At 34.3% G+C, this 12,931-nt stretch overlaps 2 protein-coding genes across 3 annotated transcripts in view; one reads left to right on the forward strand and one right to left on the reverse strand.

Moving 5' to 3' along the window:
* The first annotated feature begins 3,788 nt into the window (after positions 1 to 3,788).
* Positions 3,789 to 12,931, forward strand: part of LOC148601447 (6-phosphogluconate dehydrogenase, decarboxylating-like) — a 33,119-nt gene continuing 23,976 nt past the window's right edge. Inside the window, exon 1 of one of the 2 annotated variants that reach the window (XM_088554656.1) lies at positions 3,789 to 3,884. Coding sequence is in view for 1 of the 2 variants with exons in the window: in XM_088554657.1 (XP_088410783.1) it covers positions 11,194 to 11,204 (11 nt within the window). In the remaining variant the exon portion in view is untranslated. Of the gene's footprint in view, positions 3,885 to 11,032; positions 11,205 to 12,931 lie in introns of those variants that run through there. The other variant, XM_088554657.1, reaches the window with a different exon arrangement.
* On the reverse strand, positions 5,083 to 11,003 carry LOC148601448 (large ribosomal subunit protein bL20m-like). Its single transcript, XM_088554658.1, has 5 exons — positions 10,790 to 11,003; positions 8,227 to 8,337; positions 7,095 to 7,172; positions 6,384 to 6,449; positions 5,083 to 5,226 (listed from the first exon to the last, which is right to left on the reverse strand). The coding sequence occupies exons 1-5, from the start codon at positions 10,904 to 10,906 to the stop codon at positions 5,104 to 5,106; spliced, it is 495 nt and encodes a 164-aa protein (XP_088410784.1). The 5' UTR covers positions 10,907 to 11,003; the 3' UTR covers positions 5,083 to 5,103.

Below are 12,931 nucleotides of genomic sequence, written 5' to 3' on the forward strand. Positions count from 1 at the left end.
AGGTTCTGAAAAAAAAAAGAAGAAATGCATCCCTTCAGTACCTTAGTATGGAGTTGTCATATGTTATGCCAGAGCTTGCTGTATCTACGCAGACTTTGATTTTGTACCGCGCTAGACTTCTAACAATTAGGCCTCTGAAAAAGGGCTACATGATTGAAGTCATCATTATATATATATATATATATATACAGATGTTTAATGATCGTCATCATGAACTCATGGATCCTTGCGGTGTATCCATCTGCACTATGTGTCTTAGTGTTTCTTTCATTTTTCGGTTACTCCGGACTTATATTTTTATGAGCAACTCGCTTACCCTACCGGTGCATCAGGTCCATGCTCCAAGTTTTTAGTGGAGTCCGATGTACTTTGTTTCTTTGTACGTGATATTTTGGTTATTTCGTATACTTTGTTGTGTGTGTCTCTTGTCCCTGTCTAGTCCTTATCCCTGGGTTGGATTCCTTCGATTTCCACTAGAATCACGGTTCCTTTGATAACTTTTCCAAAAAGGGGATTCCGCTCCCAAACATCCCGGATCCGCAAAACTGTCAGTTTCAATCCTTACAAGATATGGACACATATGGTCCATTATCTTGCTCAAAACTGAATTTAGTTTTAGCAGAAATACAAGCAATAAGTTTGCCGTGAATATCTTGCTTGTAATCTTGTATTTGTTATGTTCAAGTGGGGATTCATGGGATTCCGGTGGTTATATACGGATCCGAAATCCATTTGTTGGTAAATTTGTTAAATTTTGTGCAAAATGTGGGTGAAAATGGGCAAAACTTGGCCTAAAACATCCCCTTTTTATAAAGTTTTCAAACAAGTACTATCTTTAAAAAAACGCAGTAGAATTTTGTTCTTTTTCTAAGTTTCTACATTTTTTTTTCAAGAAAATAAAACATGGCACGCAATGTCAAATTTTCGATTGTTTTTTTCGAACGCGATTTCAAATTTTCGATACAGTTTTTTTCGAACGCCACTAACTTAGCAGTATTTGGCCAATCGGGAGACATAATTGCAATCAGGTGATATGTGTTTCCATAGAAGAGCGTCTTTAAGGTTAAAGGGTAAAAAGCGTAACTATACCGACTGCGTCGGAAAAATTCTGGATCCACCATGAATGGATATACTTTTTCAAATCAAAATTTTTATTTTATTAAATTGATTAATGAATGAAGACGAATTAAATTTTCTAATTGGTCTAAATTGTTTCTGTTGAAAGTTTTTCCTCGCTGCCTCGAAATTGTTGTGACTACAGGTAAATTGGTTTAATAATATGACTTTTAATTCGATCTGCATCGTGTTCTGATTTTTTTTTTTTTTTTTTTGCATTACGCCCACCCATATTCCCTATAAAAAAAACTGTATATTTGGGTTAGAATGATTTTTTTTTCAATTTCATTTGCAAATTTGTGGTATTTTTTAACAAAATATTTAACAGATTTTGCATGAATGTTCGTTGTCTGAGTTTGAAATTGTGATATAGTTTGAACAAGACTGAAATATTTTTAAAAAAAAAATCCTTTTGGCTTAAAAATAATAGGATAATTATTTGGAACCACTGGGTTTTTACTGTCTTTGACAACCATGTCGGGTCTCGCACGGACGATTTGATTGGAAAGAGTGAATAACCAAAATATGATCACGAATGCCGAAGAACGCCTAGACTTAACGAGTGTGTAGAACTTGTTCTGCGCACGAGTTAAATCCTCAAGCTTTCTTGGCACGAGCTATCATATTTTGGTTATTCACGATAACCAATTGATTGTCCTATTTTTATATACATTTTCAACATAATTTATTGATATTTTCAACATGGATTTTAAAATTCTGTGATTGGCGGATTGATATCAAAGTGGTTACGTTTTGGCGGTAGAAAGTCCGAGAGTGAAATTACCGAATTTATTTCAGTGTGAATAATCTATATTTATTACACTGAGAACATTCTATATAATAAATCTATATTATAAATAACTATAGGATAATCAATGTAAATAGCTATAAACTAAAATATTATCACTCGTGCCAAGAACGCATTACGATTTAACTCGTGCGCACACCCGTTAAATCTATAGATGTCATTTACTATCCTAATTATATTTATATTTTTTTCATCCCATTTCCGAACTGCATGACAATATTCTATGATAATTATAAATTTAATACCTCCCTATATGAGCACAGTGTTAAGTTTTAAATATTTTTTGAGTTACAGATTACACACCCCTATAAAATTAATTTTTCATTCTTTTTAGTATTAATAACTTCTAAAAAATGCAAAACAATAGGCCAGTGATTGAAATTACATATTATATGAAACTTATCGCATATTTACCCATTCTTTGAGAAAAAAAAACATTTTGTTGTCTGATGCCCTCTCTTTTTACAGATTGTTGATATGTAAGGGTTGAACTTGAGCTGGCAATCTATGGTGACACCACAAGGGCTTGCTCCAACTATCAAATGCAACCCGACTAGTACATAAATATCGAAATGGGAAATAAAAATCCATCACAGATACCTACTTCAAGAGTATGTCAAAGGCAGGGGCGTAGCTAGACCTGTTTTAGTTGTACGCAAAATTACGGCGAGGGGTCTTGGGGGGTGGGGGTCGCTCAAGGCCCCCAGTGAGTCCGGCAAGGCAAAGCCCTGAGGGAAACTTCTGACTTTTAACGATTTTGGAGCCAGTTTTTCAGAGCCTATACTACGTTCATGGTATGCATATGTGATAAATAACCTTTATTTCATCTTTAAAATGTGTGTTTTTATTTTTGTTACTTTTTCCGAAAGTACGCAACTGCGTATTTGCGTATAGGCAGCTAAGCCCCTGAAAGGGGTACGTTATTGAAGTCTCATGTTAAATACAAGGAACGAAGCAATCTTTAACTTGAAATTTATAAAATTCAGATAAAAAAATCAATATAGAAAAATGCAGGATAAAACTCATATTAAGAATGACCAAGCATGCGTTATCCTACATGCACTTTAAATTTTGAAGACGTTGCTGAAATTATGGTCTTCATGACGACGTCTTTCCAAGAGTGATGCATTTCGGGAGCACAGTCTAGTCATTAGACGCTGTGCTCAAACAGCACGTTGCATCGATCTCCCGAGAAATGGGAACCTCGTGCACGAAAGTGCAACATCCCGCTGAGGAAAATGTTGTGAGGAGGAAAGATTTCGCAAACTTTCGCCAATTTCTCCTTGCTAAATTGAGAATACGTAGAAGAGTTCAGAACCAACCTGGGCCTATTAATAATGTCAATGATGACGAGGAGGAAACCGAAGTCAGACCTTTCAGTCCAATGTCAGACACTTCTATTGCAAGCCAAGTTCAGGCCATTGAGAGCATGTCAGTGAGCAGTTCGTTAATCAACGACCAACAGGAACTTGAGCTCATTGACCTTGAAAATGAGGATCAGCCAGTAGAGAGAAAACCCACTGTCGTCGTAAGCAACCGGAAAAGAAGAGCAAGGCCATATGCTGCCTCTGGAGAAAGACCACTTGGCCCAGTGCTGCCTCTGTGTGTTGAAGAACTTAACAACGATATACAAGGATTAATTTCAGAGGGCAGTTCCTCAAACTCTGGGGTCACACCACCTGCTAAAAGTTCCACACTCTTAGACAACAGACATGATCCAGCCAATGACGTGGTCCACATTCTTCCAGGAGAGGTGATACCGTCAGGCAACACCGGGGTCCGGAAAGCTCAACAAATCGTGTCACGACCCCAGCTAACGGTACCTGGTATCCGGACAATGGACCAGAGAAAACTCGATGTTTGGATGCGTAGACAGGCTCTGGCAGAAATTGCCAGAGACTGTGACGCCCAATAAACCAACCAACCAGGCTCCATTACGCAACTGCGCCGCCCAATAAGGGTAAGTTATAAGTTAGGCATTCCTTATCAAGGTGTTGATTTGGGTGGGAGTGAACCACCTTAAAAATCCCGTTCCTTTTTTTTTCATAACATACTATAGTTTTTCAAACAAATACAATGTTAATCCCTTTAGGGATTAATGCAATGTATTAACCTCAAATATCGCTCATCGCACACTTCGTTCTGCCTCTTGTGGCCTTAGCTTTGCTAATTTCATAGTAGCCCTAAAAGAAACTATATAATCGCTTGATCCACGGCACTATAATTACGTGTTTGTGTAAATTTGAAATCTACAGAGATAGAATTAATAACCAAGACATCATCCAACCATTTATGTCTGACCACATTGTCATGTTCTATAGTAAAAATATATTCATTACAGCAGGGATTTCACTGTACAATGTGTTATGGTATGGGGTCAATTCAAACTGTCGGACTATCGAACTGTCAGGCCATCAACATAGGTATGGGGTAGGGCTTTACATTATTTAATTCTTTTTATTAATTCATTAATTCAAAAAGCAGTTCACAATGCTTTACAGCTAGCTATACGAGATCTCATTCATTTGAAAATGCCACATCAAAGGGATAACTATGCCATTTGTAAATAGAACAATTTTGGTTTTAATTAAATGGATCCTTGTATGAAATTCTTGCAAGTAATAAAGTTGTTGGACTTGCAATAATGATTTTGTATGACATAAGAAAATTTGGCTCAAGTGATCAAGAGAAGACAACTATTCTTTAAGCTAGGGTCTCCCTAACCACTTTTAACATTTCCTTTACTTTCCATGTTAAAAAAGTAATTTTCAAAGTTTCACTGTGAATTCCCAGGACAAATGACACCTTGCATACCATTGCAAAGCTTGGAAAATAAGGCTTTCAAAATAATTATGCTAATGGTATGATGATTGTAGGAATTCTTTAAAAAAATTACTTAAATAAATAAATAATTTTTAAGTACACATTCTCAACTTTATTTTGACTACTTATGATCAGAATATATACAAATAATGTACTGGTACTTACAATGCATAGATTTAAGTTCAGTGTGTTTTTGGTACAACATATGGGGGTGGCTATTTGACCCAGAAGTGGTAAGTTTGACCTAGAGTTTGTAATAGTTCTTAAGACATTTTTATGAACAAACACATATTATACTCTCATTTCTACTGCAGGTACATGTACAAATAAACCAGTTTTTATTTTTATAATTTATTTTATTTTTTCTTGTTAAGTTTAAAATTAATTTCTCCATGAGTAATAACTCCTTCGGGTACAGATTTAAAAGCATTAAATAATCCAACTTCCTCTTTCCTCTGCTTGGCAAATGTTGTAAGACTCTGAAACAAACAATAGATTGCTAAGCATTTGAGGTTTGAAGTACATACTTATGTAAGAATCAGGCATGGGGTTGCAAACCTATACATTTTTCAGGGGTTCAAATTAGTGGTAGTCCGCGGTACGAGACCCTCAATTTCTGACCTAGGACTTTTGAAATTTGATTTCCCTAGGTCCTGGACCTTCAACCCTATATATTGACACTTTGTTGAGAACTTATGATTTTCCCCAAGTGGAGCATTAATTTCACTTTTATGAAAGTTCAGGACCTTCTATTCAAGATTGAAAGTAAATTTGAACCTGATTTTTACTGAACTTTCTATTTATCTTGATTAATGGAAAAATTGATTTGACTTCCTGATCATAAAACTTTTTGATTGCCTGCCTATTTGTTTTAATTGTGCACTATCTAAGAATTCTTATAATGATCCTTATTGTTCCGGTTGAGGCGTGTGTAATAAAAAGTAATTAAAATCTGACGGTCATACGAATTTTGCCATGACTGGTTAATTCCTACATGCAGTGACTGAATGCAATATTTGATACGTATAATTTTAATTAAATTGGAGTTGGTCTTCCCTTGCTTGACTAATAAAATTCTGGACAATTATCATTATGTCATAGATATTTTAATCTAAGTTTGATAGAAGAGGAAATCTCTTTGTCAATTGTCCAATTAAATACATCAAAAGTTTATCAGGGCTAATTGTCCAATTAAAAGTTTATCTGGGCCCAGTTGTACGAATTTCATCCACTGGAAAATATTAATACAGTAGATAACTGTAGAGGCTGTACTAGACTTATCCAGGAGATTATCATTTGAACAACCAGACTCTGGTGATTTTCATTTAATAAGGTAGACCTAAGGTAAGGGACACAACTCTTACAAATGACTGGAACGTTTGTATTCAGCATTTTACATCAACCTGATGAAAGCATCAAAGTAACTTCGACTGATTTAATTCTGTTTCATATGAAAGCTTGATAGGCTTAGGTGAAATTGAATATAATACAAATATATCACTGATTTCAACAGTTATAACCCTTAACCTAGGTCTAAACTCTATTTATGAAGTATACTACATTTGTATATTACTTGTTATAAGATTGTTTTTAAAAACAGACAATTTTATGTAATTATGTTTTCTTAGATAAATACCTGAAATGTTCTAGGTTCATATATACTTAAATCTGTTAATACTTTCCTGTCTAATGAGATATCAGCCTACAATAAAGAAAGCCATTAAATCCTTCCATAGATATATACAGTAATACCTTCCAGTATATAGGGATATACTGAGTGACATTGGTATTAGAGGCAGCCACCACACTGCAAAAAAATTTAGTGGGTAAAAACAACTGCAAGTGGCAATAACTTTTGTGTAAATAATCCCATCAAACTGAATTTAAACTTGATCTGTATTTAATTACACTCAATGACTCTGTTGATATCTTCCTTTAAAAGTTGTTATCTGGAAACCACCAAGGGGTGGTCACGCAACTTTTACGAGGATATTCAATAGGACCTTGCCACTTCCTGTGGAAATTGATAAGTAAATAAAATGAAATTATTCATGACTTCTGAATGTATTGCAGGTTATTTTCTATGCAAATATAGTTTTGAACTTCTTGCAATAAATCTTTTATTCAAAAACAGATACAGTTCAACCTGTCTTGAATGACCTCTCAAGAGAGAGCAAGATAATGGCTACATTAGACAGGTGGTCTTCATATAAAGGTTAAATCTACATAGAATATACCGGTACTACATAAAAATATTCTAATCATAATCTTTTAAAGACAGGTTATTGCTGAATATAGGTGGACACTCAGATAAATTTGAATGTACACAGTTAAATTCATGACCTACCTCACTTAAAAGAGATAAAAATTCTTTGCGTCTTATTCCATGTTCATTACATGCAGCTTCTAATCTGGTTTCCCACAACTGTAAATGTATGGAGATAAAGTTAATATATAAAGTATAGTATATGTGTCATGTGAACAAACATCTACATGTACACAGCCAAATGTGCCACATACATGTATGATAATCATTTGAAAAATCATATAATAATTTACATATGATTGTCATATGATTCTCATAGTCATATGTTAATTTTGTCTTATGAACTTATGGTAATCATATGTTTGTGAAAAGTGTTTAATCACATGATAATCATACATGTATGTGAACAGAAACATGATTATCGTATCACAAATGTTTCATATGATTCTCATATACATTTATGAATCATATGCAAAATGAAAAAGATCTATATTTCAGATTTAAATTTTGCATGTATTTTGCCACCAGTATTTCCAGTGTAAAGCAGGAACATGATTCAAGAAATTCAAAAATAAAAATCACAACAAAATAGATACCCACAAATAAAAGAAAATCTTTAAAATATGTGTAGGTGTCCACCTAAAAACTGTACAGAGTGCTTTATGGACCCACACATGTATCAGAGAGTGATTTACATATTTATGGAACGTTTTTATTCGATGATTTGGAATACAGAAATTTATCAAAATATTGACCTCTCTTCTAGAAGCAGGAAAAAATAAGTTGTATGCACAGAAATTTTCTATAGAGAGAAGATAACTTTTATTTTACAAGCACATTTTGTTGTAAATCTCATCTCAAATATAATTTATTAGAAGGCTACATGTGAAAACTAATTATTAATTCCATGAACAAAATAACAGCTAACTCACTGTAAATAAATATTTAAAAAATTTGGGACTTGTTCATATGAATATTGTAAACTGAGCAGTTTTCATGCCATTTGTTCTGTGTTTTTTTCAATCAATCTACTATCAAGAAGTTTTAAATTCATGGTTGTTCCTCAAATGGTGTTATACATGTAATGTTTTTCCGAAAAATAAGGTCTCGAAAGTTTAATTCTTTGTGAAACAGGCCTGATGACAAAAAAAATACAAGTGCTTCAGAATTTCGAAGTTTACAGTAGCTTAATTTGAATTTTGCATAAACAAACCTCTTTCATGTATCTCCTTTTTAATGGCCTTGACTGTGTTGAATACCTGAGTGCTCGGTGAGCGTATCTTACACCAAAAGAGTATATGTGTTGTCTTCTTCCATAGTACCTCTGAAATTACGAAAATAACATTTTACTTCCATTAGATACAATACGACTAGGATGAATTCTTCTTTTCCATTATTATACTTTGATGATAGCCGGTTGACAATTATCATGCCAGGATCATTAAGAGTAATCAAGGGAACCAAGGTTATAGTGGTAATCAAAAGAATGTAATCCAGGGACAATGACCAGACGTGGAAAAACAGACACACACAAAAAAAACATAAAGTAACTAAAATAAATCATACATATGAAGTAACAAAAGCAAATGTACAACTTGTACTCCACTAAAAACTGGGAGCATGGACCAGGTACACTGGTAGGGTAAGCATCCTCTGCTTTTCTAGAAATATCTGCCAAGTTACTCATAAAAAGTCAAGTCCAGGGTAGATGAAAGAGGAAAACTATGACATGTTGAAAAAAATCAGTTTTCATGGCGCATGAATACACTGTAGCGATCCACGAGTTCATGATGACGACCATAAAACTTCTGTAGTAATGACTTCAATCTTGTAGCAACATAACCCTGTTCCAGAAGCCTATTTGTTAGAATTCTAGTGTGATACAAAAAGTCTGCGTAGTTTTGGCAAAGCTCTGGCATAATGTATGATTTGTGATATGAACACTCCATACACAGGTGCTGAAGGGATGTTGCCACAGATGAAAGGAAAGTTGACAATTCTGAATTAAAAGTCATCAACTTTGTCATAAAGTTTGGTCAATAGTTTTCCTTTACCATCGATTTCTAAGTGTAGGTCAAGATATGAGGCTGACTTCACAGAGTCTGTAGTATCCTTTATCTCAAGTTCTTCACAAATACTATGAGTTCATTAACTCATCTTGTTTTAAAAATGATTCACAAGATACACTTATTGACTTAATAACATGTCCTGCTACCCTACATTACCTACCATATCTTTTTGTGCCTATCCTAAACATTTTATGGCCATTTGGTTCAAGCACCATTAAAGTCTAGATTGTTTCCACAATAACCTCATGTAAAATATGTTTTTGAAAATAAAATAATTTCCCTGCTTACCCACCCTATTTCTTTCTTACTGGTAGCAGGAAACAAATACTATTTTTTTTTGTCCTTACCAGAAATGGTGGCACCTTTTTCGAAACAAAGTGATTTCTCTGCAACTTTCCTTAATTCCTCAAAAAATAAGATACCATTTGAATTTGGAACTTTTGTGGAATCCAGTAAATGACTATAACTAACTTTTACTAAAGGAGGCTAAGGGGTAAGGTTAGTTGAATACCAAAAGGCAAGGAAAACCTATTTACTCCCTTAGTCATGCTGGTATGACTAACCCCCTTTATAAGAGTTAGTTTTACAAATAATTTTTTTTTAATTTTCTAAAGTAAACAAAAAATCCAAATTCAAATAATACAAAATGTACCTTGTCTAAACATAATAAGTGAAAATTGTATAAAATCAAGCTCATATAAATGTATCTGCTTTTGGATGTTCTGTTACATGTATAACAGTAAACATTGATGACATTAGTGTAGAATATCATTATTGAGGTAATACAGTCCTCAAAATTGACACCAGCCCAACAGCCATGGCTGGTAAAAAATGCTGGTGGCCATGCAGAATTTGGCTAACATGCTAATGTTTGCTATATAAATTCAGTAAATTTTTTGTCAGAAATTTATATGGCAAAGACTGATGTAATGTAACAAAGAGGCTGTCATTGTCAAGAAGTACTGTTAATCTTAATCACGACCATCGTCAGAAACCTATGGCTCATTCTAATGTGTACCTTTCTCATTAGGTAATCACACTATTCTCACATGATAGAAATCTAGGGTGTGATGATCAGAACATTGTATTTCTTTACGTGTTTCTCAGTACAGAAAACCTGAAAATTCTTCATGACAGAGACTATTACCACTGCCTATCTTCACAGGAAGATACACATCCCTGCTGTCCATCAAATTTTCAATTGTTGACTGAAATGGTTTCAGTTCCGTGATATTAAATATTTCCAAGCTTGACATTATTCTCCATGTTTACAAACGATGAAAGCAAGTATTAGTGATATAGAAGCACCAAATTAATTGGTCGTACTGGATTTTCAGCAATTTTCAAAATTTTTGATGGTCATGTTCAGAAAATTGCTGTCAAACTGAAGAGGGAGTGTATATCAGAGGGGTAGTCACTTGTTGCCATAGACTTTGTTAGGAGTAACCAGTCCCTGAACTGAATGAATATGAAATAAATGCAAGTATTTAAAAGTTATCATGATCCATTGGCATTGAAAAGTTGTTGAAGTGAATCCCTACATATTACAATTGCAAGGTTTTTGATAAAAATCCACTTTCCAAATGACTGTTTTTCCTCAGTGTAGAAAGAAGTTGGCTACAGTAAGACACTCAGACCCCAGTACTGCAGTAGACGTTGATTATATTACCAGTCCTTAGGCTTAGGCTTAGTAGCCTTAGACCTTACCCACATCATTCTGAAATACATGCTTCTCTTCCAGTATTTGTCTGGCTTAGGGCATTTCTCTACTGTTTTCCTGGCGTACATCGTACTGCAATTTCTAAGTAACGATAAGAAAACCATGTTGAATGATTTTTTTTTCAGTTTGTCCTTGCTTAATCTGGTTCTTTCATTTACTCGTAAAAAATAAACCAGTCAAACTATGGTCCCCTGTTTACTTTTCTCTATTACTTTAAGCGGCTTCAGTCGAAAAGGGAGATAATCAATACAGTAACGTTCCAAATTTTGACAGGAAAATTGCTTCTCATCCGGCTTCGAAAGGAAATTCACTGGGGTGTAGAAATCCGGCGTCTAGATTGTCAGCTATTGCAAGTAATTTAACCGGACAACTTCACTCTCCAAAATCAAAAATGTCGGAAAAGTAAGTTACTGTACTTCAATATTTTCTAATCATGACTACATGAGGCATGACTTTAGTTAAGTTTTATTATTATTATCACAATTTGTAATGGTCAGACCATAATATCATCTGTCAATATTGATTTGCATTTGAGAATAAAATATTAAATAAACTGGAGTGTCTATTTACTTTTCACTCGTGTTGTAAATGGATTATAGAAAATACAATACTAATAGACCCTCTAGGCTCTACCAATCAAAATTTTTGTAGTTTTATGGTAAGTCAGGCTTTTGAAGATATTGGGCTTAACCTATGATAATTTTTTGGTCTATTAGCCTTATTAAATTGTTCTCCCAAAATTTGTTCACTTGAAGTCCATTCCCCCTTTGGAGTCCTTATATACAGGGTAGAAAACTTGCTCAAATTCTAGCCAGTCCCGAATACAATTTTTCAATATATTTACAATATGGCTATGTAATTTTTTGCTAAAATTAGCCTGTCATGGGCTGACGGGCAGGCTACTATTCCTAACTCTGTTATATATACAGTGTACAACTATATTTGAAGAAAAGGAAATGCTAAACCAATTCAGAGGAACCCAGGAAAGGAGCATCTTGATGGGTTGCCACATAGACAATTATGGGCACATCATGGAGTTTAATATGGAGTAGGCATTGCCTATAATAGCAAGCACCATGAATTAGGCCGAATTCAAAATGTCATTTTTCCATCTCGAGTAGCTCCAGCATAATCCTTTTTAAATGTACATATCCCAGAACAATAACACTTCTCCACGGAAGAGGGAAATTTTATACATAACCTATGATGTAGACAAATGCACATTACAGATTTTGACGCAACTGACGAAGTTCAAGTAAATACCGAATGCTTTTCTATCATAGAAAGCTATGCATCGATTTGGGTAGTATGATCAAAGCTATATTCTGAGGTGGGTGAGGTTCATGAATAGCCATTAAACAGAACAGTGGACTGACTGTAGAGAAAGATAGGTAACTTTTCCCGAACTTTTTAGATCTTATAATACATGATATTCATTTCTTTAAATTAAGATAAATATTAGATAAGACCTCATGACTATCAAAATAAAATTAATATAATTTTACTGTGACATGATCTTCCATTATACATTTTTATTTGTTTTGCTATAGAAATTTTTTCTGTTAACACAGTCACTTTGTAGCTCACCTGGCCAAAGGCTGTTTGAGCTATTGCTATCACTTGGTGTCTGTTATCGCTGTTTGTGGTCATCCATTGTTGTTAACAATTTTTCAAAACTCTTCTGCAGTTAGAAATAGTAGCCTGCCCGCCTGTCCAGGACTTGCTATTTTTTGGCAGGGCTGGCTAATGTTAGCAAAAATCTATATACCCATATAGTATTTAGTATATTGAAAAGTTGTATTCAGGACTGGCTAGAATTTGAGTCAGTTTCCTACCCTGTCTTCTGAAACTATTGGACCAATCAGGGCCAATCTTGGTATGAATATTCCTTTTGGGATTGTGCATAGAACTGATGTGGGTATTATTGATCCATCTAAAAACATGGCCACTGTTACTAAAAATAGAATATAGGCGTCAGACAGAAATTTTTCGCATATATCTCTGAAACTGTTAGGTTTAACCAAATTCTGACAATGGGCAAAAGTGTTCAGTATGAAGAGACTAATATCCGATGTCAAATTTTCATCTTAATCTGTTAAGTCATATTGGAAATATTGCCCTTTTTCAAC

The sequence above is a fragment of the Perna viridis genome, chromosome 12 (genome assembly GCF_037379345.1).
Source record: "Perna viridis isolate PV_CMFRI_1.1 ecotype Kerala chromosome 12, ASM3737934v1, whole genome shotgun sequence".
In the NCBI taxonomy this organism is placed as follows: Eukaryota; Metazoa; Mollusca; class Bivalvia; order Mytilida; family Mytilidae; genus Perna; species Perna viridis.